The sequence below is a fragment of the Bos indicus genome, chromosome 9 (genome assembly GCF_029378745.1).
Source record: "Bos indicus isolate NIAB-ARS_2022 breed Sahiwal x Tharparkar chromosome 9, NIAB-ARS_B.indTharparkar_mat_pri_1.0, whole genome shotgun sequence".
Classification (NCBI taxonomy): domain Eukaryota; kingdom Metazoa; phylum Chordata; class Mammalia; order Artiodactyla; family Bovidae; genus Bos; species Bos indicus.
The window spans coordinates 12,154,124-12,180,150 of NC_091768.1; the positions used below are offsets into that span (position 1 = coordinate 12,154,124).

Here is a 26,027-nt window from a genome sequence, read left to right on the forward strand (position 1 = left end):
CCTCTCACAAAAAGAGCAAAATCAGAACTAACGGCAGAACAACCATTGACAAAAAAAGATCAGAAGTTACCAAAAAAGATCTTCTACTTCCAAAGACAAAGAAGCCACAACAAGACAATAGGAGGGGCTCATTCATAACACAAAAGCCTAATCTGATTAAGGAGGCTGCTAATGCTTACTATCTTGTTATGGATTTTTTTTTTTTTTTTTTTGTAGTTGTCGATAAATAGATGTTGAATTTTACTTAATTTTTAAAACATTCATTCTAGATGATTGTATGATTGGTTTGGTTTTTTTTTTTTTGGCTGATGGAATGATTTACTTTTTAAAATATTTTAAAATTGAAGTATAGTTGATGTACAATATTATATGTTATCAGTTCAGTTCAGTTCAGTTGCTCAGTCGTGTCCAACTCTTTGCGACCCCATGAACTGCAGCATGCCAGGCCTCCCTGTCCATCACCAACTCCCAGAGTTCACTCAGACTCACATCCATCGAGTCGGTGATGCCATCCAGCCATCTCATCCTCTGTTGTCCCCTTCTCCTCCTGCCCTCAATCCCTCCCAGCATCAGAGTCTTTTCCAATTAGTCAACTCTTCGCAGGAGGTGGCCAAAGTACTGGAGTTTCAGCTTCAGCATCATTCCCTCCAAAGAAATCCCAGGGTTGATCTCCTTCAGAATGGACTGGTTGGATCTCCTTGTAGTCCAAGGGACTCTCAAGAGTCTTCTCCAACACCACAGTTCAAAAGCACCAATTCTTCGGCTCTCAGCCTTCTTCACAGTCCAACTCTCACATCCATACATGACCACAGGAAAAACTACAGCTTTGACTAGACGAAACTTTGTTGGCAAAGTAATGTCTCTGCTTTTGAATATGCTATCTAGGTTGGTCAGAACTTTCCTTCCAAGGAGTAAGCGTCTTTTAATTTCATGGGCAGGAGGAGAAGGGGATGACAGAGGATGAGATGGCTGGATGGAATCACTGACTCGATGGACGTGAGTCTGAGTGAACTCCAGGAGTTGGTGATGGACAGGGAGGCCTGGCATGCTGCTATTCATGGGGTCGAAAAGAGTCGGACATGACTGACTGACTGATCTGATAGAATATTAGCTGTATTTCCTATATTGCACAATATTTCCTTGTAGTTTATTTATTTTATACATAGCTATTTGTACCTCTTCATCCCCTCCCTCTATCCTGCCCCTTCCCTCTTCCCACTCCCCACTGGTAATCACTGGTTTCTTCTCTATATCTGTCAGTCTATTACATTTTTGTGATGTTCACTAACTTGTTTGATTTTTTTTATATTATACATAGAAGTGAGAGCATACAGTACTTGTCTTTCTCTGAGTTATTTCATGTAGCATAATACCTTCCAAGTCCATCCATATTGCTGCAAATGGCAAGATTTCCTTATTTTTTACGGCTGAGTACTATTCCATTCGGAGAAGGCAATGGCACCCCACTCCAGTACTCTTGCCTGGAAACTCCCGTGGATGGAGGAGCCTGGTAGGCTGCAGTCCATGGGGTCACAAAGAGTCGGACACGACTGAGCGACTTCACTTTCACTTTTCACTTTCATGCATTGGAGAAAGAAATGGCAACCCACTCCAGTGTTCTTGCCTGGAGAATCCAGGGATGGGGGAGCCTGGTGGGCCGCCGTCTATGGGGTCGCACAGAGTTGGACACGACCGAAGTGACTTAGCAGCAGCTGCAGCAGTATTCCATTGTATGTATATATTACACCTGTGGATGGACTCTTAGGTTGCTTCCAGATCCTGGCTATTGTAAACAGTGCTGCCATAAACACTGAGGTGCATGGATCTTTTTGAATTAGTATTTACATTTATTTCAGATATATACTCAAGAATGAAATTGCTGGGGTCGTATGGCAGTTCTATTTTTAGTTTTGTGAGAAACCTCCATACTGTTTTCCACAGTGGTTGCATTTCCATCCCCACCAACAGTGTACGAGGCTTCCCTTTTCTCCACATCTTTGCCAAGATTTATTTATGCTGTCTTTGATGATGGCCATACTGACAGGTGTGAGGTGATATCTCACTGTGATTTTGATTCATCCTTCCCTAATAATTAGTGATGTTGAGCATTTTACAATGTGTCTGTTGACCATATGTATGTTGTCCTTGGAAAAATGTCTGTTCAAATCTTCTACCCACTTTTAAATGGGCTGTTTGTTTTTCTGATGTTGAGTTGTGTGAGCTGTTTATATATGCTGAACATTAAGCCCTTATCAGTTATATCATTTGCAAGTATTTTCCTCCATTCAATCTGTGACCTTTACATTGTGCTGATGGCCTCCTTTGCTATGCAAAAGCTTTTAAGTTTAATTAGATCCCATTTGTTTATTTTTCTCTTGCTTCCTTTGCTTTAGGAGAAAGAACTGACTTACTTTTAAATGCTAATACACCCTTGTATTTTTTAGTTTATCTCACTTGGTATTGATGTATATATATTTTATATATGGCTGTATTCATATATTTTTATTATAATAAATATATGTTTATGAAATAGATGATGTAAAATTTTATTTTAATGATCTTATTCAATTATGGTGTTGGGTTTACAGTGGTTTCATAAAATAAACTGAAAGGTATTTAAAAAACAAAAACAAAACCCATGCCTTAAAGGAACGGTGCAGTGGAGGTGATCCAGAGGCTCCAGTGGGTGAGTGGGCAGGCAGCTGGCAAAGTGGAGGCTGGGAAACCAGTAATGGGATGCTTCTGAGACACAACATCAAGGTTTTCATTTCTGGAGGCCACTTTCAATAACAAAGCTGATGCTTTCCCATGTCAGAGCATTAGTCAAGAGTGAAAGGAATGTTTAAGCATGGAAATGATTGTGATCCATTTATCAGAGTTGAAGCCCTAGATGGGCCCATAATCTTCCCTCCTATTGCAGGAATAGATGGTTCTTGGCAGACGTGTTTGCTGGTGGGCAATATTTTAAAGCATCGATGCAATTACATTAAACCATATTTACATTTGTTTGTATGTACATACGTCTCTCAGTCGTGTCCGACTCTTTGTGACCCCATGGACTGTAGCCCACCAGGCTCCTCTGTCCATGGGATTCTCCAGGTAAGAGTACTGGAGTGGGTTGTCATTTCCTTCTCCAGGGGATCTTCCCAACCCAGGGATCAAACCTGAGTCTCCTGCATTGCAGGCAGATGTTTTATCCTCTGAGCCACCAGGGAAGCCCATATATACATACACTAAGCTACGCACACACACACAATCATACTCTTGGGTTTAAAATGTATTCCTAACTGCAGCCTGAGGAATAGGATGGGTTATTTCATGGAGTGCAAGGAAGTGTCTGCTACTGAAATTACTCTCATGCGCTCAGTACAAAGCATCCTGAAGACAGCCTCCAGAGAACCTTTGTAAAATTCATTCCTTTAAGAATACAGTCCAAGGACTTAATAATCTGGAATCCATAAGCTCCAGGTTATATGAATTGTTCCAGAGGTTGTCTGAAAAATTATAGGTATGTTTTTCAGACTTTTGCTAAGACTTTCACCAAATTCTCAAAGCTCTGTCATTCAGTAAAACTTCAGAATCATAAGTTAATTCAGCACCTATCACCAGACATCTAAAATGTCACATATATTTTAGAGTGAAAGAATTAAACACTCATTACCACTTGAATATTGCTATTAAAAGTAGAATAATATTCACAGCTATATGTGTTAAAGGTTTAATTACATCTAGTCTCCTTCAATAAGGTATTGTTAAATAAAAAAGAGTTGACTCATTGGAAAAGACTCTGATGCTGGGAGGGATTGGGGGCAGGAGGAGAAGGGGACGACAGAGGATGAGATGGCTGGATGGCATCACCGACTCGATGAATGTGAGTTTGAGTGAACTCCGGGAGTTGGTGATGGACAGGGAGTCCTGGCGTGCTGCGATTCATGGGGTCGCAAAGAGTCGGACACGACTGAGCGACAGAACTGAACTGAACTGAAATAAAAATGAGTACATAGCCTAGTAATTATCAGGTGTGGCTACTTTCATTTGCTTTTTTAAACTTCACAAACAGTTCATGGAAAGCTGTCATCTACAAACTTATAGTTCTACTTCTGGGTTATCTGAAGATTTACCCAGGAAAAAACATATCCTTTTACAAGCTCATGGTTCTATTACTTTTATATGTTTTCTCAATCATTTTTAACATCATAATGCTAAAAATTACAGACGGTAGTGTTTCATAAAATTCATTAGCTATTACTTTCAAATTGTAGGGTGAATCACAAACTGAACCTGAGGGAAGTCTTGCAGACCATGATCACTAGCAGTAGTGGTCAGATTTACTGTCAGAGCTTTGCTAGAACTTTACATCAGCTCTTCATTTAATCCTCACAAAAGCTCTCTGATGAGGATATAATTATTCCGCTTTAAACAGCAAAGAAATGAAGACAGAGAAACTCGGTCAGGAACCCAGATCCCATAACTTGGAAGTTTTTCCTGACTCCAAATTCTGACCAGTTTAAAAGTAACATTGGCCACACTACTCAAAATAAAATAAACAATGAGTAGCTACTGTCTAGCACAGGGAACTATACTCAGTATCTTGTAGTAACCTATAAAAGAAAGGAATCTGAACAAGAATCTCTATCTTATTCACTTTGCTGCACACCTGAAACTAACATAACCTTTAAATCAACTACATTTCAATTTAAAAATTCAGATAAATAGATAAACAAAAGAGAGTCCTTCCAGCCCCCGCCTCTATTGTAATTATTGGTCCGCTTCCGATTCTCAGCGCCCAAAAGAACATTGGGTCTTGTGGCCCCCAGTTTCTTCCTCATTTTTAGTCTTTTAATCCACATCAGGAAATAACCTTCTTCCTTAAAACGATTTTCAACTTTGTCCCCTTTTTTCTCAAAATGCCTCAGTCTGGGTACAAAACAACAAGCCTAAAGCAAAACCAAAAATTTTGAGAAGGCGCAAAGTTTACTCCCTCTATTTCATTGACCTTATTACACTGTATCTCATCAGAATCTTATGCCAGAGTAGCAAAACATATTTTTCCAAAACAAAAACTAAAACAACTTGATTGCAATCCCACTTTCCCTCTATCTGTTTTTCAGGACACTCGCCTGTTACATGAACTCTTTTTACTTTCAGGATTCCTACATAAGGCCCAGTGTCAATTTGTAGCACTTGGATCCTAACATTTTGCAGAATCCAGAGCCGCTGAGCCACTAAGCTGCAGACCCCAGGGTGATCAGAGCCTTGGCCATCAGCTCTGGCTCTCCTTATCTTCCCTTTTGCCTCTGTGGGCGGTGACTCGTCCCATTTTGAAACCATGACTCAAAAAGGCAGCAAGCGTGACCCTAAGCAGCCCAAAAAACAGGACCAGGTTTTAAAAATAATTTTAACAGACTTTCTGTTAGCCTAACTTTGTACTCAAAAGCCTCATATTAAAAAAAAAAAGAGAGAGAGAGAGAGAGAAATTTCTGGTTAAAACTCTAGGAACTTGGATGCCCACCCCTGCCAATTCCTGACCTGTCAAAGATTCCAGCATCTGTTCCATTGGTTTCGGCACCACTGCCTGAAAACTGTGTTGAATATCTATGAGTTATTAGAGATAAACATACAGTTTTCCATGAACGATCCGGTCAGCTCTGCAACCTTTCATTTTAAATAAAATCAAACAAAACTACATCATTTATCCAACATGCATCTTCATTCCAGGTAAAACTAAGCCTGAAAAATGTATACACATTAAATTAAACTTTGGAGGAAATGTTAGAAATGAAAAGTGATAGTTTTTATTAAAAATGCTCTAACAGAGCAAAATCAATAGGCTTCCAAGTGGTCTCAGACCTCCCAGTTGGCAGTGAAATGCTGTCAGTCTAACAGTAGCTCAGACTCAGCCAGAGGACCTGTGCGCCTGGCTGTGACAGCCACTCGGGTCTCGTGAGTCAGCATCATGTTATGCTGAGAATCTTGGTCAAACCCAAATCCTCAGCCTGCTGCTTCCTCGCTCCTCCCTTACAGAATCATTAACGTCACTGTCTCACTTCTGAATTCCTTCCTGCCCATTCTGACCTGATTTCTCGTTCTATAAGAAATTCTGCAAGGAAAACAAAACCCAGAAACAACTTCTTCCAATGACCTGCTTGTGGTCAAACCCTATCTTGATTATCTTTGTCCAGCATTTCCCTGTTGAAGCTTCCTTTATGGCTGCTGAGGCAGTGGTCCTTGGTGGTCCTCAAGGGTTACTCAGCTTCCTATTCTCCTTCTCCTCCCCTCAGTGTTTGGCTCTGAGCACCCCCTCCTCCAATTTTGGTCCTCAGGCCTTTTCTTTTTTTCAGCCAATCTACATATTTTCCCAGGTAATCTAATCCCAACCCATGACTTTCATCATATATGATGATTGCATCTTTTATATGTGTATATATATATATATATATGCAGGAGATGCAGGTTCGATTCCTAGGTTGGGAAGATCCCTTGGAGAAGGAAATGGCAGCCCACTCCAGTATTCTTGCCTGAAAAATTCCACAGACAGAGGAGCTTGGCGGGCTCTAGTCCATGGGATCGCACTGAGTGAGTGCACACACACACACACACACACCTACGTATATGTTGGTGATTCTCAGATTTTGATTCCTGGCTCCCTCTTGAGCTGCAGACCTGTTAACTCACTGGATGATTCCACTGGGCTATCTCAGCAGGCAGGCCATATTCCATGTGAAGCTGAAGTCACCGTCATCCCCCTCCCCAGATGGCTGTACCAGATGGTCTTTCCAAGTTCAGGAAATAACACCAGTAGTCATCCAGAGACTCAGGCCTGAAAACTGGAGGTTTGGCTGGACACCTGTCCATGGACTGGCAGCCATCACTACCTTCCACCAAAGACATGCCATTTCTGAATCCCAGTTTGGAACAGTGTGTGCCACACATGCTCAAGCCACACTCCCTGCCCGCCCCCCCTTTAAACTCAACTAATATTCAGGGTTTTTCTGCACATGGAAATAGGAACATGTAGAGTGTCTTATTTCACATTCTTCAGGGGCTCCCTGCTCAAATCAGAACACAATCCCTAAATTCCCACTGAGACTCTTAGCTGTAGAGTCCCTGCCTTACCGTAACACCTTCAGAAGCACCCTGGGCTCCAAGAGAATCCAGCCACTTGTCACTCTCAAAGGATTCCTGGCCTACACAGGTTCTCAACTAACTTTTCTTTGAACAGCCTGCCCTGATGTGTCACCGAAGTCCAGCTCTTCCTCAAGGAAGCCCAGCCCCTGCGTCCTTCAGGAAAGCCTCTCCAGCTTCTTGTAAGATCCGGTGCAAACCTCCGGGAACCCGTCACATTAGAATTACTATCCAGTCCGTGCACCTAAGAATCAAGACATTTTTCATCTGCACCTGCTCCAACTAGCTCATACCTGATGATTAACGATAGCTTGCTGAGGAGATGAAAAGGTTTGGGGTGATTCATAAAGAGTGCTTTCTTAATTTCTCTTTGAAAAAGGTTATGGTAAAATATCAGTGCCACTAGGGGGCATAGAATTATAACGGAATTTTCCCCGGACACTCCCTCAAACAAGAGGTTTGTCTTCTGTATCAATCTCTTCACACAGTTTCTAAATGCATATATCTTAGAAAGAGTGAATAGCTGTATTCAAATTACTTCCAGGAAGAAGCATTTAAGTAGTTAGCTGAAAGACACTAGTGCAGCCATACTAACATAACAGGAAGAAAATAGAAACCTGGTATAGCCAAGTATGAAAAAATAGGAGTTTGTGAATAAAACTGAAGGTAGTGTTAGGAAAAAGATAAAAATGTAAGTATAATTCCAAGATACTGTTACTTCATGATTTGGGACTGTTAATGTAGTGTTAGGAAAAAGATAAAAATGTAAGTATAATCCAAAGATATTGTTACTTCATGATTTGGAACTGTTTTAAAATATTCAATACAAAAGACAAATCACTACACATAAGCTTTTGTTCTTCAGGAAAAGTGAAGCGGGGTATTGAGGCTAATTCTGTGTTTAGAATAAAATCCCAAGTCCTGCTATGAAACAGCTACTAGAAACTTTCGAACACTTCCCTTTTTAAAGGAAAAACAGTCAAATATATTAATGTGATAATAGGCTAAAGCTTTTTATTTCAAAAGTTAATATAGTCTAGTAGTTTAAAACCTGGTTTTGTTTTTTGTTTCTGTGGATTTTGTTTTGTTTTTTTTCATGAAATAACCATAAGTTTGAATTCAGACTCAATTTCTCATTAGTTTTGAAAAAGTATTAACTTTCTCACGACCTCACTTTCTTCCTTATAAACCTGTAGTGCTCATTTGTGAGGCTATGGTCAGAATCAAGTGAAATAATTCTTGTTAGGACCCCAGACGAGGACCAGGATTCATGAACTGGTCTCAGGGGCCCGGGCAGGGGCCTCTGGCTCCCGAAAAAAAAAAAATAATAATTCTTGTTAATCACGGTGCCTCATCTGCAGTAAACACATATGACATATCTGCTATTATTTTGCTTTGACGGTGGTAACTGGCACACTATTTTAGTAATTCCTAGGAAAATAAATTTTGATAGTTGTTGAGATGAACATGGTGAGACTTTTTGAGCCCCTCCCCTGCTCTGTCTGCTCCCCGACCAGCCTCTCTTCACACCCCTGTGCACTCACACCTGCACTGTTTCTGCACCCCTAGGCACAGGCTGCTCTGAGGGGACCATGCCTCACCCACTGAGGGCAGGGCTGGGACGGATCCCTGCTATGTAGGAACCTTCATGTTAATTGGCAGGTTCTTATGCTCTCTGACATTGCCCCAGGTTTCCTACTTTCTGTCCCTTGGTAAAATATATAGAGAATCTCGGCATCACATCTCTAAGAATCCTCAATAGAGTAAAAATGATACTGTGGTCCACAATGCTGACACATTTAAAATAATCAGATTCACTGAATCAATGGTTATAAGATACCTAAGAAATACAATTATAGTTGCTGTGCTTGTAGGTTTGGTTCTGATTTGACAGGAGGAAATAAAAGCTAAAGGGAAAGGGTGGCCTGGCCTAAAGGCATTCCACTCAGGCGTTAGGGGACTTCAGTTCTTCTTCCAAGGCAAACAGCTGAGCCTTGGGCAAGCAGCCAGCAATAGTTTTCCATTTCTTCATCAGCAAATGTCCCTTTTGCTCTAAGGTTTGAGGATTCTGTTTATTACCACCACTCTGGTTGACCTGGCATTTCACAGTGGATCAAAAAGCATCCACATCACACAAACAAGTAGCACTTGCATCAGCTGTGAGTTGATCAGAACTATGACCATGACTCGATGGGAAGAGTGTAGAGGTGGTAGGACCAGAACAGACAGGGGGCTGGGGAGGTCCGGAGAAGGAGAGGGGAGAGGCATGTGGTGACGGATATTCTGTAAAACTAGCTCACCACTGGTTATTCTGCCTTGAAAGTCCTTCCCGAGCACCTCTAGCTCTTGTATAGAATGTTCCATATTACTAGAGTGCCCTTCAGATGAAAAATATAATGGCATAGAAAACACACTGAAGTTAAATATTTCTAGTAGCTATTTTCAGTGCAAACCATCTCCAAGTAGACTTCAGAGAATAAAACCTTCCATGGTCATACATTTCAAGCAGACATCTCACAATAGTTGAAAGCACACCCACCTCCAAAGGATGGGGAGTGAAATCAGCTCATGTGCTCTACGCTAGAAATAAACACTTGCTTTGGAAAAGACGGCTGTCTTTTACCTTTCTACCTCTTTATAAGGCTCTAATGTAATATTACAGGTGGAATATACACGGCTATATCATTTCATTCTTTGTCTACCCTCTCCTCTGATATTAGGTTTTAATATTTCAACCAAAAGAAAGGCAGTTTCCTAGCAACATCTGTGTTCAAAGGCACAGCAACAGAAAAAAGCTTGATCACAGCACTCTGTTTTTCCAACAGTTAATTCCTGCCTCTTGAGAGAAGTTAGCTGGTAGTGAAGAAGCCAGGTACACACGAGGAAGCCATTAGGAGAGGTGTGCAGCCTCACGTGGCCTTTCCTTCCCAGCAGGCTCAGGCGGGGTGTCAGAGTTTGTGGCTAAACCTCTTTTCAAAGGGAGCCTGCAGAGACACTGAAATACAGCCCATGAGCTCTTCAGTGTGCCTGCGTGCTCAGTTGCTCAGTCAGTCGTGTCCGACTCTTTGACATCCTATGTGATGTAGCCTCGGGCTCCTCTGTCCATGGGAGTCTCCAGGCAAGAATGCTGGAGTGAGTTGCCATGCCGTCCTCTAGGGGCTCTCCCAGACCCAGGGACTGAACTCCGGTCTCTTAAGTCTCCTGCACTGGCAGGCAGGTTCTTCACAGCTAGCGCCATCTGGGCTAGCGTTTCAGTATATGTTCTGTTTAAGATGTGGGAGGGATAGGAAACGCAGAGGCAAGGCTGCTGGGTTCCTGTAACTCTCATACCAACCACCTGTGAATGCTTGGGCTGGTCCCCTCTGGGGTGTCTCAACTTCTAGAGAACCAGAGAACCGATCTCAAAGGCCCTTCCCAGCTCTAAACCTCTGCTGACCACCACCTTTGATGCTACTTTAAAGTGTCACGCATTTGCTTAATCAACATTACGGTTTCCCACCTTGCCACACACTCAGGAAAGCATCCATGAGAAGTCAGGCAACTGGCTCTTTCCCTGGAAATCTGTCCCGCCTTCCCAAAGCTTCCAGCTAGCACGCTGGGCCCAGCAGTGCCAGTGAGACAAGGGACCTGACCTTCGCAGTGGGATGGGGTTAAGTGTGCAAGAAGGAAAACTGCTCGTTCAAGGCGAAATGCTTCTCATTTTCCTGCCTGCACAAAAGCCAAGATTTTCACGCTGAAAGCGTGCACACGAATCCTTCTAAGCCTCTAGATCTTTCACCCTGAAAGCCCTGCGCGGAAACTCTGGGGGGAGTCTAAATATAGCGACGCCAACTCCCTCGCGCTCCGCCTGGTCCTAGCTCGGCCCTAGGACTGGAGCGCTCTCTCTGGGGCGCTCTCTCCCTTGGCCTGAACCTTGGGGGCACTAGGCCGCCCCCTTCCCCCTCCACGTGCGCGCGCGCGCGCGGGTGGAAGTGAATTAGGGGGCAGTCACGTGGCGCCGCAGCCAGCTGCACTGAGCGCCTCCGTGAAGCGCCCGCGGCCACCCGGCTCGGGCACCGGGCGGGAGGGGGCGCGGGGTCGCGCCGGCGGCCGGGAGCCGGCGAGTGGGCTGCGTGGACATTGCAGCGATGACAGGAAGAAGGAAGGGGCCAGCGGGGCCGTGCGGCCGCTGCCCGAGGCAGACCGGAGCCGGCACGGGTGTGCGCACACGGAGGAGCTGGCCGAGCATCCCCAGAGCCGGGGGCAGCTGACACGGGACTCACGCCTCGGCTTTCGGCTTCTGGAAGCAAAAAGGCACTGGGACTCACTGTCTCGGAACCATCTGTTCTGGCTTTGCGGTGGAACCCCAGTTCTTCCTTCAGTTTAACTAGTGATCATTTCCTTCCTATTTGAGGGGGAGGGGAGGGGTTCCACTCTTTGGGAAGAAGTTCCCAAGCCCAGCTTCCTCTCAGTGTCTCCCGCACAGCGGCTCACAGTTTTTAACGCCGCCGTCTCGCTGAAGGCCAGAGGCTCGGCGGCCTCCCTCCTCCCCCAGGGGGAAGGGGGTTTGGGGCGCCCCGCTCTCGTGTCGGAGGCGGCGGGAGAAGCCTCTCACTGCGTAAGTGGCAGCACAGCGGGGTAGGGAGAGGACCCAGCGAAATTGCGGTCCTGGACTCTCCATCCTACAGGGTTTCCCCCCGCCCCCAGACTCAGGGACTGCCGCCGCCACCGCCGAGAGACTTCGCCTGTTTATGACTTTCTGTGACTTCAATGCAAATTTCTTGACGGAGGGACCCGGTCTGTCCTTCCCTCCTTCGCGCCGCTGTCAGGCACAGCCCAGCGCCAGTCGTTCACCGCGGAGAAGCGGAGTTTTGACGCACCCCACCCCACCCCCGGCTGGCAAGGATGTCCAGCTCCTCTATCTGATGCTGGGATGGAAAGTCACAGCCCGCAAGCTGGAGGAGTTTGTGGCGGTGAGATGCCCAGCGCCCATCTCGCCGGCTAGGCAGTCGCGTCCCGCGGGGCTGCACCCTGAACGCGGGGATCCGAGCGCCCCCGCCCGGAGCCTGGGCCGGCGCGCTCGTGGACTGGCTGGTACCTGGAGGGCAGGGCTGGGCCGTTCCCGCGCACACCACTCGCGGAAGGACGACGGGACGAGCCCGCGCGGCGGTGCAGCGGCAGGAGGAAAGGGCGCCTGCCTCTCCTTTTCCTCCTACGAGGGGGGCGCACCTTCCAACAGCTCCGAAGCCCTGGGGAGAATACCCCGAACTCTCGTCCCTGACAGGGGTTTCGGTGCCGCAGGTCCCCTCCGGCGTGGGGAGCCTGGGATCCGGCGTGGGGAACCTGGGACTCGGCGTGCGCGCGCAGGAGCTCCCTCTCCAGCCCCGGGGGGCGCTTCGCCAGGAGGGAGTGTCCGCCGCGGGGACCGAGGGGCTGGAGGAGCCCTCTTGGAGTGACACCCCCGCGACACGTCCCGATTTCGCCTAAGGAACTGAAGGCTACTGGACACCTGGACTCCTCGCCTCCTCCGGGCGCCCTCTCCGCCCCCCGGCGCGCAGCTCGCGGGCCGTCGGGCGCCCCGTCGGTGGCGGCTCCCTCCTCGAAAGCGGCCGGCGCGCATGAGGCCGCGGCCCCCTCCGCCGGGGCCCCCCTCGCGGTGCCCGCGGTGATGCCATGCCCCGCCAGCACGCGGGCGGCGAGGAGGGCGGCGCCGCCGGGCTCTGGGTGAGGAGCGGCGCGCCGGCGGCGGCGGCGGCGGCGGCGGGCGGGGGGCGCACGGGCGGCGGCATGAAGGATGTGGAGTCGGGCCGGGCCAGGGCGCTGCTGAACTCGGCGGCCGCCGGCGGCGACGGGCTGCTGCTGCTGGGCACCCGCGCGGCGGCGCTGGGTGGCGGCGGCCTGCGGGAGAGCCGGCGGGGCAAGCAGGGCGCCCGGATGAGCCTGCTCGGGAAGCCGCTCTCCTACACCAGCGGCCAGAGCTGCCGGCGCAACGTCAAGTACCGGCGGCTGCAGAACTACCTGTACAACGTGCTGGAGAGGCCCCGCGGCTGGGCGTTCGTCTACCACGCGTTCGTGTGAGTACCCGCGCCCCCCCTTGCGCCCCCCGCACCGCGGCGGCCGGGGGCACCCTCCTGCCCGGTCCCCCGGGACGCCCGGCGCCCACGCCCTGGCCGGCCGCGCGCGTATACACGCACACACACATATACACGAGCCCACACGCTCTCGCGCGCACACGTGGTGGGTTTTATTTCTTTGCACGTGTTTAGGGTCTCCCTTCTGGCGCCTGCCACCTCCCTGAGCCCCACCCCCTCGCCTCTGCAGAAGGAGACTTCCCCGTGGGGCACGCAATGAGCTGCCCGGCCGCTCTTGGCGCTCAGGGGCAGAGCCGGGCAGGCGCGGGACTCGGGCTGCGCGGATAATTGGGAGCGATGAGGTCTCGAGATGCGTCCGTTCCAACCGAGGGGGGCGCCCGGGAGCTGAGAAAGGCGCATGAGACCGTGCGCCCGCGTGGAGCTTGGTAGAGTGTTGGAGAGGTTAGGAGGTGATGGCGGGGTAGACGCGACTCAGAGAGGCTAGGCGCAGGCCTGGGTCTTGGTCCGGGGCGGAGCTGGGGAGGCCGCTGCGCGGTGGGGACAGCAACTAGGTTGCCAGCGCGCCCGGAAACACGCCTCGCAGCCATCTCAGCCGCAGCTAACGGAAAATCTCTCCGTGCAAGAAATCCTTCCTGTCACAGAGGTGGCAGAGGTCTGGAGGAGGCGAGCAGGGCCAGGCGAGGTGATGTTCGCTCAGGCGCCGAGGACGAGGCCCGCGTGGAGTCCAGCGCTGTCGCGCAGGGGCGCAGGCAGAGGTGCGGGGCACATGGCCCGCCGGGGACTGGGATCAGGCAGTGGGTGAAGTTGGCACTGGTGGTTTGGAGCCAGAGCGTGTGCGTGTTAAGTAAGCCTCACCATCTAGCAGAGAATGCTTAATGAGAAAATGATTGGAAGCAAATGTTTATTTTTCCCTGAGGCATTTAAAACCTTTCAGTGGCTTTAAAGTTTACTACTGTTTTTCCCACAACGTCCATTCATTCAATCTCCTGTTAGAATTACGTTTATGTGGACATTTTACGGTAGTTTTTATGCCGTTACACCCACATCTTTTCTTTTCTGCTTCTTTTTTCTCCTCTCTTTGTCGTTCCCCTTTTCTGCTTCTTTTTGTCAAAATGGAATATAAAGGTCTCAGTCTTGGGAGGCCAGTAGAGAAAGTTGCAGGCACTCCCTGATAGGTTTCTTGTTTCCTAGTTTAAAAAAAAAAAGGGTTTGGAAGACATGAATTAGGTGTTTTTTTTAAGAAATGAGGCCTGTCATCGAAACACAGCTCTCACCTGAGATGGAGGATTGGCATCAAGTCCAGAAACATTTTTGAAATAACATGGAGGAAGGGGCTGGTTTTGTAAATAGGTGAGCCTGGAATTTTACCACGTAGTAGTCAGGAAATTGGTGGAGTCTACAATCTGTGGGGCGCTGGTGTCTGGAAAATTTTACAGTCCCAGATTGATGTGAACATCTAGCACTAGGCAGAATATTCCAGCCAACTTTCCATCTTACAACGTACACAAGGAGAAAGTTGTGTAGTATCATTATTACATCAAAAGTATAATGTTTGCAAGATTCACATTTCCTTAAATGTGGTTTCTGTTGTAAATGCTAGACTTAGAGAAGCACTACTGATACTTTACATGTTCATCCACTCTGAGTTGATATAATAATTAATCCTGTTACCTGATGAGCCTGATAAATTATTTTGACCAATCTGAATCCACTAAAACATTTAGCAATATGATCTGTGCTCAGTTTGGCAACAAAGTATATACTGTATGGAAGATGATTTTTTTACGAGAGTTTGCTCAGAATATTCATAACTCTGATTTTACAATATGATGCTACTTAGCAGCCTTGAATTTTTGGTAGTTTATATATTGTATATTCAGAAAGGGTTAGAGACAACCTTGGTTAGTGCTCATGCTTTGAATTTGCTAAGTGTTGCCCTTGAACATGAATGAGGGCTTCTTGTAATGCAACATTTTATTTTCAATATGTTAGGATATAACAGGTTTTTCTGGCCTTACAGAATCTTAAATTTTTGACAAATGATTGTTCAAGAGGTTCAAGTTTGAATAATTCTCTACTCACCGGTCTTTATCAGTCAGCCAGTGTCTTTTGTGGTAGAAACAAAACAAATTATGTACTTATTAATACCACATGCTATTGTAAACCTTTGAATTAGTAATTTCTAGAGTCTGAAACTAATGATTCAGTGATGTGGCAGGGGGTGCTAGACTCATGGTGATACAAAGTCGGAATCATCTTCTGGGAGGTTGTGCACAACTACAGTTGGCCTAGGAGGACAGGCCGTCTTTGGCAGCAGCAGCTTATGATTTAAGTGAGCTTTAGAATAGCTGGGCTTTATACATTAGATTAATAAAGGAAAGTTACTTTGAACTATAAGTCTAACAAGACCATTAATAATAAAGGAAATTATAAGAAAACAATTTCTAAAGCAGTATAAGTAACTAATTCCTTGCCAGCCTGGGAATCCCCAAATCTTACTTTAATAACAGTTTTTGTAGCACATTATGGTTCTTGCCAAGAACAAGTGTACTGTGATGAATGAGGTGTATACTTCAGGGATGGATTTACTCTGTTGATTTGTGTTTTCATTGCCAAGAAGCAAGAAAAGTATGTTTAAAGTTATGTTTCGGGTAAAGAGACATTTCTGTTAAATATGCAAAAAGCATGATTGTAATGGTATTTTAATGGTATAAAGCATAGTTTCAAGTGTGTGTGTGTATGTGTGTGTGTGTGTGTGTATATATATATATATATATATATCCCTGGCTCACTGATGAGATGGCTGGAAAGAGCAAGAGATGACCTGCTATAAATACTTTCTTCCAATCTTTATGAATCGAGGGAGCTTAGGAAAGTCTGTTTTTTTATGGTAATTTAGGATTTACCAGGCAACCATGTTTCCTAGTTTCCTGTTTTCAGCTGCCCTTTAGTTTAATAGAAAGTGAAAGAAAGTGAAGTCGCTCCGTCGTGTCTGACTCTTTGCGACCCCATGGACTGTGTAGTCCGTGGAATTGTCCAGGCCAGAATACTGGAATGGGTACCCTTTCCCTTCTCCATGGGATCTTCCCAACCCAGGGATCAAACTCAGGTCTCCTGCATTGCAGGCAGATTCTTTACCAGTTAAGCTGCAAGGGAAGCCCAAGAATACTGGGGTTGGTGAGTGAGTGAGTGAAGTCGCTTAGTCGTGTCCGACTCTTTGCGACCCTGTGGACTGTAGCCCACCAGACTCCTCTGTCCATGGGATTCTCCAGGCAGGAATACTGGAGTAGGTTGCCATTTCCTTCTCCAGGGGATCTTCCCAACCCAGGTATCGAACCCAGGTCTCCCACATTGCAGGCAGATGCTTTAACCTCTGAGCCACCAGGGAAGCCCACTGGGATTGGTAGCCTGTCCCTTCTCTAGTGGATCTTCCTGACCCAGAAATAGAACTGGGGTCTCCTACATTGCAGGTGGATTCTTACCAACTGAGCTATCAGGGAAGCCAAATGCATGATTGGCTCCATATAAAAATTTGTGGTGTATCTTTGCCTGGCTTAATGCTTTGGATTAGAATGTATAGATATTTTATTTCTAAGCTGGGAACCTAGAAGCCATTCTTGATGTCTTCACTTTTCTCAAGCTTGCTCCTGCTGGCTATCCGTACGATCAGTAAAATCTGTGTGTTCACTTTATAAGTTTTTTTTTTTTTCTTCAGATCCATTCCCTTCTCTCCTTTGCTACTGCTACTCTCCCTGTTTCTCTGTACATCTCCGTTGGATTCTTTGTAATATTCTCTGATTTGTGTTATGAGCCTTCCAGCTCTTTGCTCTGACAGCAGTGTTTTCCTAAAATGCACATCTTATCACATTATCTCCTTGCCTGTAATCTTTCCAAGACCCTTCTCCATCTATTCATCCATTTATTCATCAATCCATCTGCAAATATTTCAATCTCCATTTTGTGCTAATTCGCAGATTAATAAGGTGGGGGCCTCCATTCTTAAGACGGGAAAAGATTCCAGTAGGGGGTGAGTGCAAGCCTGTGAACAGCAGTGAAATGCTGCTGTTCCAGGAGCGAGTTCAGAGTCTTATAGGAAAGGAGGGGGAAGTGGAGCCCAGGGTGGAAAGTTCAGCACAGGCTCCAGAGAGGAAGGGAAGCACAAGCTGAGTTTTGGCAAATGACTAGTTAATTTTCAGATGTGAAAGCAAGGGTGGGAGGGGAGTGTGGCGAGCCATCTTGCTGGAGGGAAAAGCATACGTAAAGACGTGGAATTGGAATCATGTCAGTAGTTCCGGGTACTGGAAAGTATTTATAGGATGAGAACAACCTCAGGAAAAGAGGGCAGAGCAATAGCGCACGTCCCTAACCTCGGGTGACTTCCAGTGCCAGCCATGGAATCTAGTCTTTATCCTGTAGGAACGACTGGTCACTGAATGCTGATAATCAGAGGGATGATGTCATCAGAAAGGAATTTCAGAAAGATGTGGCTTTCATTGGTTCAGTCAGTGGATTGAAAGGTACCAAACAGAACCAGTGTGGCTGGTGAGAATTTTTCAGCAACTGGCCAGGTTTCCCACTCATTCTCGTGTTCTTTTATCCATAAATTCATGGATGTCTGTTGAACAGGATTCAACGATGTCTGATGAATCGTGCCATGCCTTGTTACAGGCGGGTGAGAGATAACTTCCTGAGGAGCTCAGGCAGCAACTGTGGGGACAAGAAGGAGGGATTTAATTAGAAAACATTTAAGTAGGTAGAACTCAGAGTGTTTTCATCACTCCAAATGAAAAGGATGACTCTGAGCTGGGTGACTTGGGGAACAGAAGTACCATTCACTAAGATACGGGACAAAGGATGCGAGAATACGTTCAGGGACCATGATGAGTTCAGACTTGCACTCAGTGAGTTGGAGATGTTCGTAAGTCATTTGGGGGGAGACTGCAAGGGATAAACACGTGATAGTGAACCTGCTGTACCCAGTTTCTCTCCATTGAGTCTTAGACCAGCAGCCAGCACCTGTCATGTTTTGTCAAGAAGAGAGCAGAAATAAGTAAAATATATTTGAAGGAAGGACCGCTTTTTCAAATCTGGAGCAGAATCTTGATGTCTAGAGCAGATATCTAGATTTGGAAGCTGCCAGCAGTGTTGTGCTGGTGAAAGCAATCAAGAGGAGGAGTGAGTTAGCCCAGGGATGCAGAGTGGGACAAGGACAGGTGGAGGGCATGGTGGGAGCACCTCCCGCCGGCAGGCAGTAGGGGGCAGGTTAAGAGCTCACAGAAGACCTGGGGAAATGTGACAGCGACCTCAGTGCCCGGGGGATAAGCCAAGAGACTTTCTCTTCACTGAAGCAAAGAAAGAAAGACGTGTACAGGAAGGAGCCGTGGTTGGTGTTTCCGCTGCTGCAGAAATGACTAGAAGAGATGTGTTAGGATTTTATTGGCTAGTGATGAAGGCAGTCGCTGGTGGCCTTTGCTGAAGCAGCTTCACTGAGATGACATCACACACGGGATTTAAGCAGGTTGGGGATGGCTGGGTGCTGGGGAGGTGGGGACAGGAGTGTAAGTTAACTCCAGATTCATTGGATTGGCTCCCAAGAACCCTCCTGACATGGCCCGTGCCCCCTTTCGTGTCTCATCTCTAACGCACCCCCCTAGAGCTCCAGCCTTGCTGTCTTGTGTCTTCTGCTAGACAGTGTTTGCTCCCACTGTTCCCTGGGGTTTTCCCTACTCCTTACCCTCTGGCTGCCCAACTCCTACAGCTTCTTCAAAATACAATTCAAAGATCACCTCTCCTGAGCTCATATCCCGGATGCTGGGTTAATGTAGGTGCTTCTTGTCTCAGGTTCCCCGGCCCCGGGAATGTCATTACTGTGGTGCTTGCCCTGCCATGTGGTCATTGTTAGCTACTTGGTCTGTCTCTCCCATGAGAGGGTGAACTTCCCCTGCAGAAAACCTCCTACAGATCTCTGGGTCCTAAACACCTAGCAAGGTGCCCTGTATCTAGTAGACCCTCCATAAACATTTGCTTTCAGTTCAGTTGCTCAGTTGTGTCCAGCTTTTTGCGACCCCATGAACCGCAACACGCCAGGCTTCCCTGTCCGTCACCAACTCCCGGAGTTTACTCAAACCCATGTCCATTGAGTCAGTGATGCCGTCCAACCATCTCATCCCCTGTCATCCCCTTCTCCTCCTGCCTTCAATCTTTCCCAGCATCAGGGTCTTTACAAATGAGTCAGCTCTTCGCATCAGGTGGCCAAAGTATTGGAATTTCAGCTTCAACATCAGTCCTTCCAATGAACACCCAGGACTGATTTCCTTTAGGATGGACTGGTTGGATCTCCTTGCAGTCCAAGGGACTCTCAAGAGTCTTCTCCAACACCACAATTCAAAAGCTTGCTTTATGAGTAAGTAAATCATTTTCCTTGGAAACTTTCCATAGAGGAATTGCAGAGTGAAGCAGAGCTGAAGGAATTACCAGGTGTTTGTGATTTTCTTGCTGCAGTCCATGGGGTCGCAAAGAATCGGACGTGCCTGAGCGACTGAACTGAACTGAAGATACTGATGATTCACTTCGAGGAGAAAGGTATGGGTCCGGAAGTAGGAAGTCTTTGCTTTGCTTCGCTTCGAACTTTCCCACTAATGCTCTTTGTGACTTGGAAGGAGTAATTTCACCTTCCTGGGTCTCCAAATCCCATCTGTGAAGCAGTCACAGCAGTGTTTGTGATGCAGCCACAGTAGTGGAGGTGGTGAGGGTCTGAAGTCTTATCTGAAGGGGAAGGAGTGTTTGTAATGAGCGACTTGATATTTTCTCTTTTCTTACATTTGAATTCTGATTTTAATACTGAAAGCAGCAAATAATTGTTGTTGTTGTTGTTAATATAGCATTTAAACGAATAGTTTAAAATAGGACAAGATTTTATTATCACATACCATACTCAGTAATCGGAGAAGGCAATGGCACCTCACTCCAGTACTCTTGCTTGGAAAATCCCATGGACAGAGGAGCCTGGTAGGCTGCAGTGCATGGGGTTACTAAGAGTCAGACATGACTGAGCGACTTCACTTTCACTTTTCACTTTCATGTATTGGAGAAGGAAATGGCAACCCACTCCAGTGTTCTTGCCTGGAGGATCCCAGGGACGGGGAAGCCTGGTGGGGCCGTCCATGGGGTCGCACAGAGTCGGACACGACTGAAGTGACTTAGCATAGCATAGCATACTCAGTAATGTGGGTTTCCCAGGTGGCGCTAGTGGTAAAGAACCTACCTGCCAAAAGAGGAGACCTAAGAGACACGGGTTCCATCCCTGGGTTGGGAAGATCCCTTGGAAGAAGGCATGGCAACCCAGTGCAGTATTCATGCCTGGAGAATCCCATGGACAGAGGAGCCTGGCAGGCTACCGTCCAGGGGGGAAGTCACAAAGAGTTGGACACGGCTGAAACAACTTAGCACACATACTTAGCAATGTAGTGTCTTAGAGATCAAGATTAGCCTAACTCCCCACACCACTGTTTTCAGATTTTCCACATGATCTTTTCAAAATTTCCCTTCCTCAGCTCTGAGCTGCAGGGCCACCTCCTAATTATTTGCATTAACTCCTAACTCCTGGTGAGGTCTATGGGCCGCATAGCAGTCAAGGGGGTCTTTCTGAGGAATTAAACAAGACAGCACTCCCCTGTTGGAGGAGGAAGGGTTTGTTTGTTGCCTGTCTCTGCCCAGTTTCTTAAGGGGGGTGAGGGGGAGGCTCTCTGTCCGCTTCTCTGCTGTGTCACCCGCAAACAGACCTGTGTCCACCACATAGAAGATACTTCATGCTTGCAGACTGAAGCCTTACTGACACCCCACACCTCCCTCAAATACACGGATGGCTTCCTGGAGGAAGATGGAATTTGACTGTCTCGGCCACTCCCTGTGTCAGGACTCAAACAGACCTGATGAGTGACTTTTTTATTTACATATGTATTCTGTTCGGAGTTAAGCCTCTGTCTGCAGAAATTGATGTTTGCATTTTCATTTTGCTCCTGAATTCTTTAAAAAATCACTGATTTCCCTTAAATACAGTGAGGCCTTGTACAAGTTACACTGCTTTATGCCCTGCTAATCTAGTAACATTTTAATAAAATATATATGTATAATAAAATGCACGTGTATAATAAAACAAAATGCTCAAATCAATCTGTTTTCAGAAATTGAAACAATGCTGTAGTATTTGAGGATCATATTACAATTAGAAATGTTGAAAGTGTTACAATCTTAGTCTTGGGAACTTTATGGCCTGAGAGAAATGAAACGCAAGATAAGAAGTGTTGTCGGAAGCTTTGCGACCCCATGGACTGTAGCCTACCGGGTTCCTCCGTCTATGGGATTTTCCAGGCAAGAGAACTGGAGTGGGTTGCCATTTCCTTCTCCAGGGGATCTTCCCAACCCAGGGATCAAACCCGGATCTCCTGCATTGTAGGCAGATGCTTTACCGTCTGAGCCACCAGGGAAGTCTGGTTCATATTACAATTAGAAATGTTGAAAGTGTTAAAATCTTAGTCTTGGGAACTTTATGGCCTTAGAGAAATGAAACATAAGACAGGAATATTTCAAAATGGCATGAAGTCTTGATGCAGAAACCACTACAAGCCAGGAAGGTAGCCAGCCGTCTTTTAATAATTGCTTGCAAAGAACAGGTGCCAGTGGTTTTAATTTTTAATTGCAAATGGCTATTTTGGCAGATGAGAGCTCAGCAGAACAAGTTTTCACCCAGCCGGCCCTTTTGAAACTGCTTGAAGCACAATTGCGGGGCGGCCACAGCTTCCACTTGTGTTTAAGGATGGGTAGATGTTTTCATTACAATTTTCTTTTCCTTCAGCCGTTTCATGGATACTATTTGAAGTGTTATTTGGTTTCAACATGGGAGACAGATTGGCCACGCAACTGCATTTTTCATAATTTTAAAAATTGCTTGATGGCTCTCAAAGTTTTAGGTGATCCTTTTGATCCTTTGTGATCAGTTTCCTAAATGCTACTGAAGTCATCTGTTTATAAACTGAAAAATGCTTTGCACTTTTCCCATTTTAAATCTTTGTCTCTATCTGCACACATGTATTTTATATACAGTCTATCCTAGCAGAGAACTTGTTATGCAAATATTTACATTTACCTTATTTTTGCTCCTCTACAAGTAAATAATGGATTTGAATAAGATGCAATTGAAATAAAAAGATCATCTGGAGTTTATATCATACTTTGAAAGATATTAACTGTATATAAAGAAAAAACTTTTTTACACACTTAGTCATAGTGTCCGTTGCTTCCATTTATAGTACCTGGGACGTAATTTGAGAAGCTTTCTTCCTTCTTCAGTCCGTGGCAGGATGATCTTTTATAATCATGTTGTTCTTGTTCAGTCGCTCAGTCGTGTCTGACTGCGACCCCATGGGCTGCAGCACGCCAGGTTTCCCCGTCCATCACCATCTCCCAGAGTTTGCTCAAACTCATGTCCATTGAGTTGGTGATGCCATCCAACCATCTCATCCTCCGCTGCCCCCTTCTCCTCCTGCCCTCAGTCTTTCCCAGCATCAGGGTCTTTTCCAGTGAGTCGGCTCTTTGAATCCAGTGGCCAAAGTATTGGAGCTTCAGCTACAGCATCATGAACTATCATGTCATAATTTCTCTTTTTTATTTAAACGATGAATTGTGATGAACACCCGACAGGCATTGTGTGTACCGCTGAATGGGCTCGATGCTGGTGGTTCAAAAAGGGGAGTGATGTTGACCTTGACCTCAAGGAAGTTTACTGGGGAACAGACCAGGATGCTGAGTCAAGGGGAATGATGGTGACCTGACCACAGTCAGCCCCCGAGTTCCTGGAGGAAAAACTCAGAACCAAGCAGGCTGACTGAGAGCCTGCGTTCTTACCCACTGGATCCTGATCCTGGGTGGTGCCTGTGGGCCCAGGCCCCTCATTTCATGTGGATGGTGTAATTTAAAAACAGCTCTCGTGTCTGGTGTAGCTCTTAGCAATATAGTATATACAAAATAATTATTTTAGTATTAGCAACATTTGTTTCTCTGTCTCCGAATTCGAACCAGCCCAAGTTTTAATTTTTCCACAAAGTTTTTCTTGATAGCTCTGGCTTATTTCTTTCCTTTTATTTACCTCCCAAAGCTTTTATTATTTGGACCATGTATTTTACTCCTTAATTACATTCTTGCATTGCTTTCTAATTGGATTGTTTAATGCTTCACAAATAATTTGTGTCTAAAGAAACCAAAGTACCTTTTTTTTTTTTGTATCTCCTATGGCATCAAGCCCAGATTTTTATCCTTTGTTTTTAATCAAAATTTACCTAGTTTATTGCTACCAGGAGGACTATTTGAATGTTATAAGTTTTTAGTTTTCAAAGAGAAATTTCCTTAAGTTCTATTAGTTTTAATTTTACAGCCACTTATATTAAGAACCCAGATTGTTATAATAACTTCTTAATAGCATTTCCTATAAACATCATATTTCAAACTTATACTCTCATTGCAGGATAACTAAAATTCACATAAAATAGCAGCAATTGCTTGTTTACATTTCACAATGGCTGAAGGTAGAACTATTGGCTACAAACTGATTTTACCAAATTTTCTTTCTTTAAACTAATAGAATACTTGTGTTTTCTTCACACTAGTATAAATGTCTTCCATTTAGGCTCCATGCTCCCCTCCTTCATACACATAGGGGAAACCCTTGATATTTCTTCTTTTCTTTCCTTCATTTGTCCTGTCATCTTTCCCCAAATTAAACTGCTCCTAGTTTTTGTTTTTTTTTCCTCCTCTCTTGGCATCCATATTTCTGGAATGAGGTTTTTCCTCATTTCTTTTTACCACATTGTATAATTTGATTTCTCTTCCTTTCAAAGCTATCTGCTCTTAATCAGGAGATGCGCTGACCTTATAATTGCTTACAGGCTGCAGGAGTGTCCTGCATGAGCAGACCGGGCCACCTAATGTACTCACTGCCCTGCAGCAATTCACCAAGGCCTCTAGAAAGATGTGTGGCTTAGAGAACTCTCTTTTTCCTGGGTTTTGGTTAGGCTCAGGTTTCTGAAGAAATCAGAGAGTGAAGCCTTAAAATTGCTCTAAGGCTTTCTAATATCTACCTATTATTTCTTAAATCTGGGAGTAATCAGAGATGCAGTGAATAATTTTTTAAAAAATTATGCTTTCCATTTTGGAAGTTCACTACTGTATATAACTGATAAACTGCTGCTGCTGCTGCTAAGTCGCTTCAGTCGTGTCCGACTCTGTGTGACCCCATAGACGGCAGCCCACCAGGCTCCCCCGTCCCTGGGATTCTCCAGGCAAGAACACTGGAGTGGGTTGCCATTTCCTTCTCCAATGCATGAGAGTGAAAAGTGAAAGTGAAGTCGCTCAGTCGTGTCCAACTCCCAGTGACCCCATGGACTGCAGCCTACCAGGCTCCTCCGTCCATGGGATTTTCCAGGCAAGAGCATGATATATATATAGATATAGAAAAGAATGAAATCTTGCCGTTTGCAGTAACAGGGTTGGACGTTAAGGGCATTATGCTGAGTAAAATGAGTCAGACAAAGACAAATAGCAGATGATCTCACTTAAATGTGGAGTCTAAAAAACAAAACAAATGAACAAACAAAATGGAAATAGGTTTATATAGACAGAGCAGACTGGTGGTTGTCAGAAGGGCAGGGAGCAGGGAGTTGGGTGTAACAGACGGAGTGGATGAGAGGTACAGACTTTCAGTTATAGAATAAATAAGTCATGGGATGTAATATACAGCATGAAGAATATAGTCTATAACATTATAATAACTTTATCTGGTGACGATCTGTGACAAGATTTAGTGGTCGTTTCATAATGTACTTGATTGTCAAATCACTACACCATACACCTGAAACTAACATAATTTGGATGTCCACTATACTTCCATAAAAAAAAAAATTATCACACAGACTGTTTACAGTCGTTAGCAGTTTCCTTTCTCAGTGAGCCAAGAAATAGATCTATAATTTGGCAACAGAGAGCTGCAGTTTTCCTCTTTAATTGGAGATTAAAGTATGGACTCAAGATGCAAGTTGTCAGAGGATTGCATATGACACAGAAAACCACCTGTACTTTTTCCTAGTTGGAAAAATTTTTCTGAAGCATAGGCTTTATGAAAGCTATTCCTATAGTCTTTATGGAATGGATACCAAGTTAGGATTCCCTTTTCTCTAAACTGAGTGAATGAGGGACTGGGTGAGATTGAGGATTTGGATTCTTCTCCCATGATTTTCAGTCATTGGATACCTTTCTCAGCTTTCCCATTTGTATTAGAATGTTAATTGATTGGTATTTGTTCAATAATGTGACCTCATGCTTTGTGTAAGGACCTGAACTACACAGGAACTACAGAGACTGAGCAGAAATAAGACACAGCTTATTCTGTCAAGGAATTTTTACTTCAGGAGGATATGCATTTACTGAGCTGCAAACCCACCTCTCTGAGTTGACAGGATAAAAGCAAAGGTTGGCCCTTTTCCAGTATCATTTAGCTACTGCTCCCATTAAAGGAATTTTCAGGGTAAAGTCCAGTCACCGTAGAGAACTGCTGTCAGCTGCCTCTCTTGGCCCCTTGGAGATCTTTGAACCTGGGTGCCCAGTCACTGTGCAGGTGGGCGTTCTGTGCAGTGCATCCCACACAGAGACCAAACCCAGGAGCTCCCACTGATCATAGTGATTCCCAAAGAGCAGTAATTAAACTAGTTAAACTAAATGTTCTAGTTAATAAAACATTCTGAGTATGTTCAATTTGCTCCTAAGTATGTTTAAAAACAGAAA

At 45.5% G+C, this 26,027-nt stretch overlaps 1 protein-coding gene across 3 annotated transcripts in view; it reads left to right on the forward strand.

The window, feature by feature from the left end:
- The first annotated feature begins 12,777 nt into the window (after positions 1 to 12,777).
- The window catches only part of KCNQ5 (potassium voltage-gated channel subfamily Q member 5), a 623,294-nt gene continuing 610,044 nt past the window's right edge, over positions 12,778 to 26,027 (forward strand). For all 3 annotated transcript variants that reach the window (XM_070795470.1, XM_070795469.1, XM_070795471.1), the window contains exon 1: positions 12,778 to 13,178. In XM_070795470.1, the coding sequence (XP_070651571.1) occupies positions 12,778 to 13,178 (401 nt within the window). The remainder of the gene's footprint in view (positions 13,179 to 26,027) is intronic.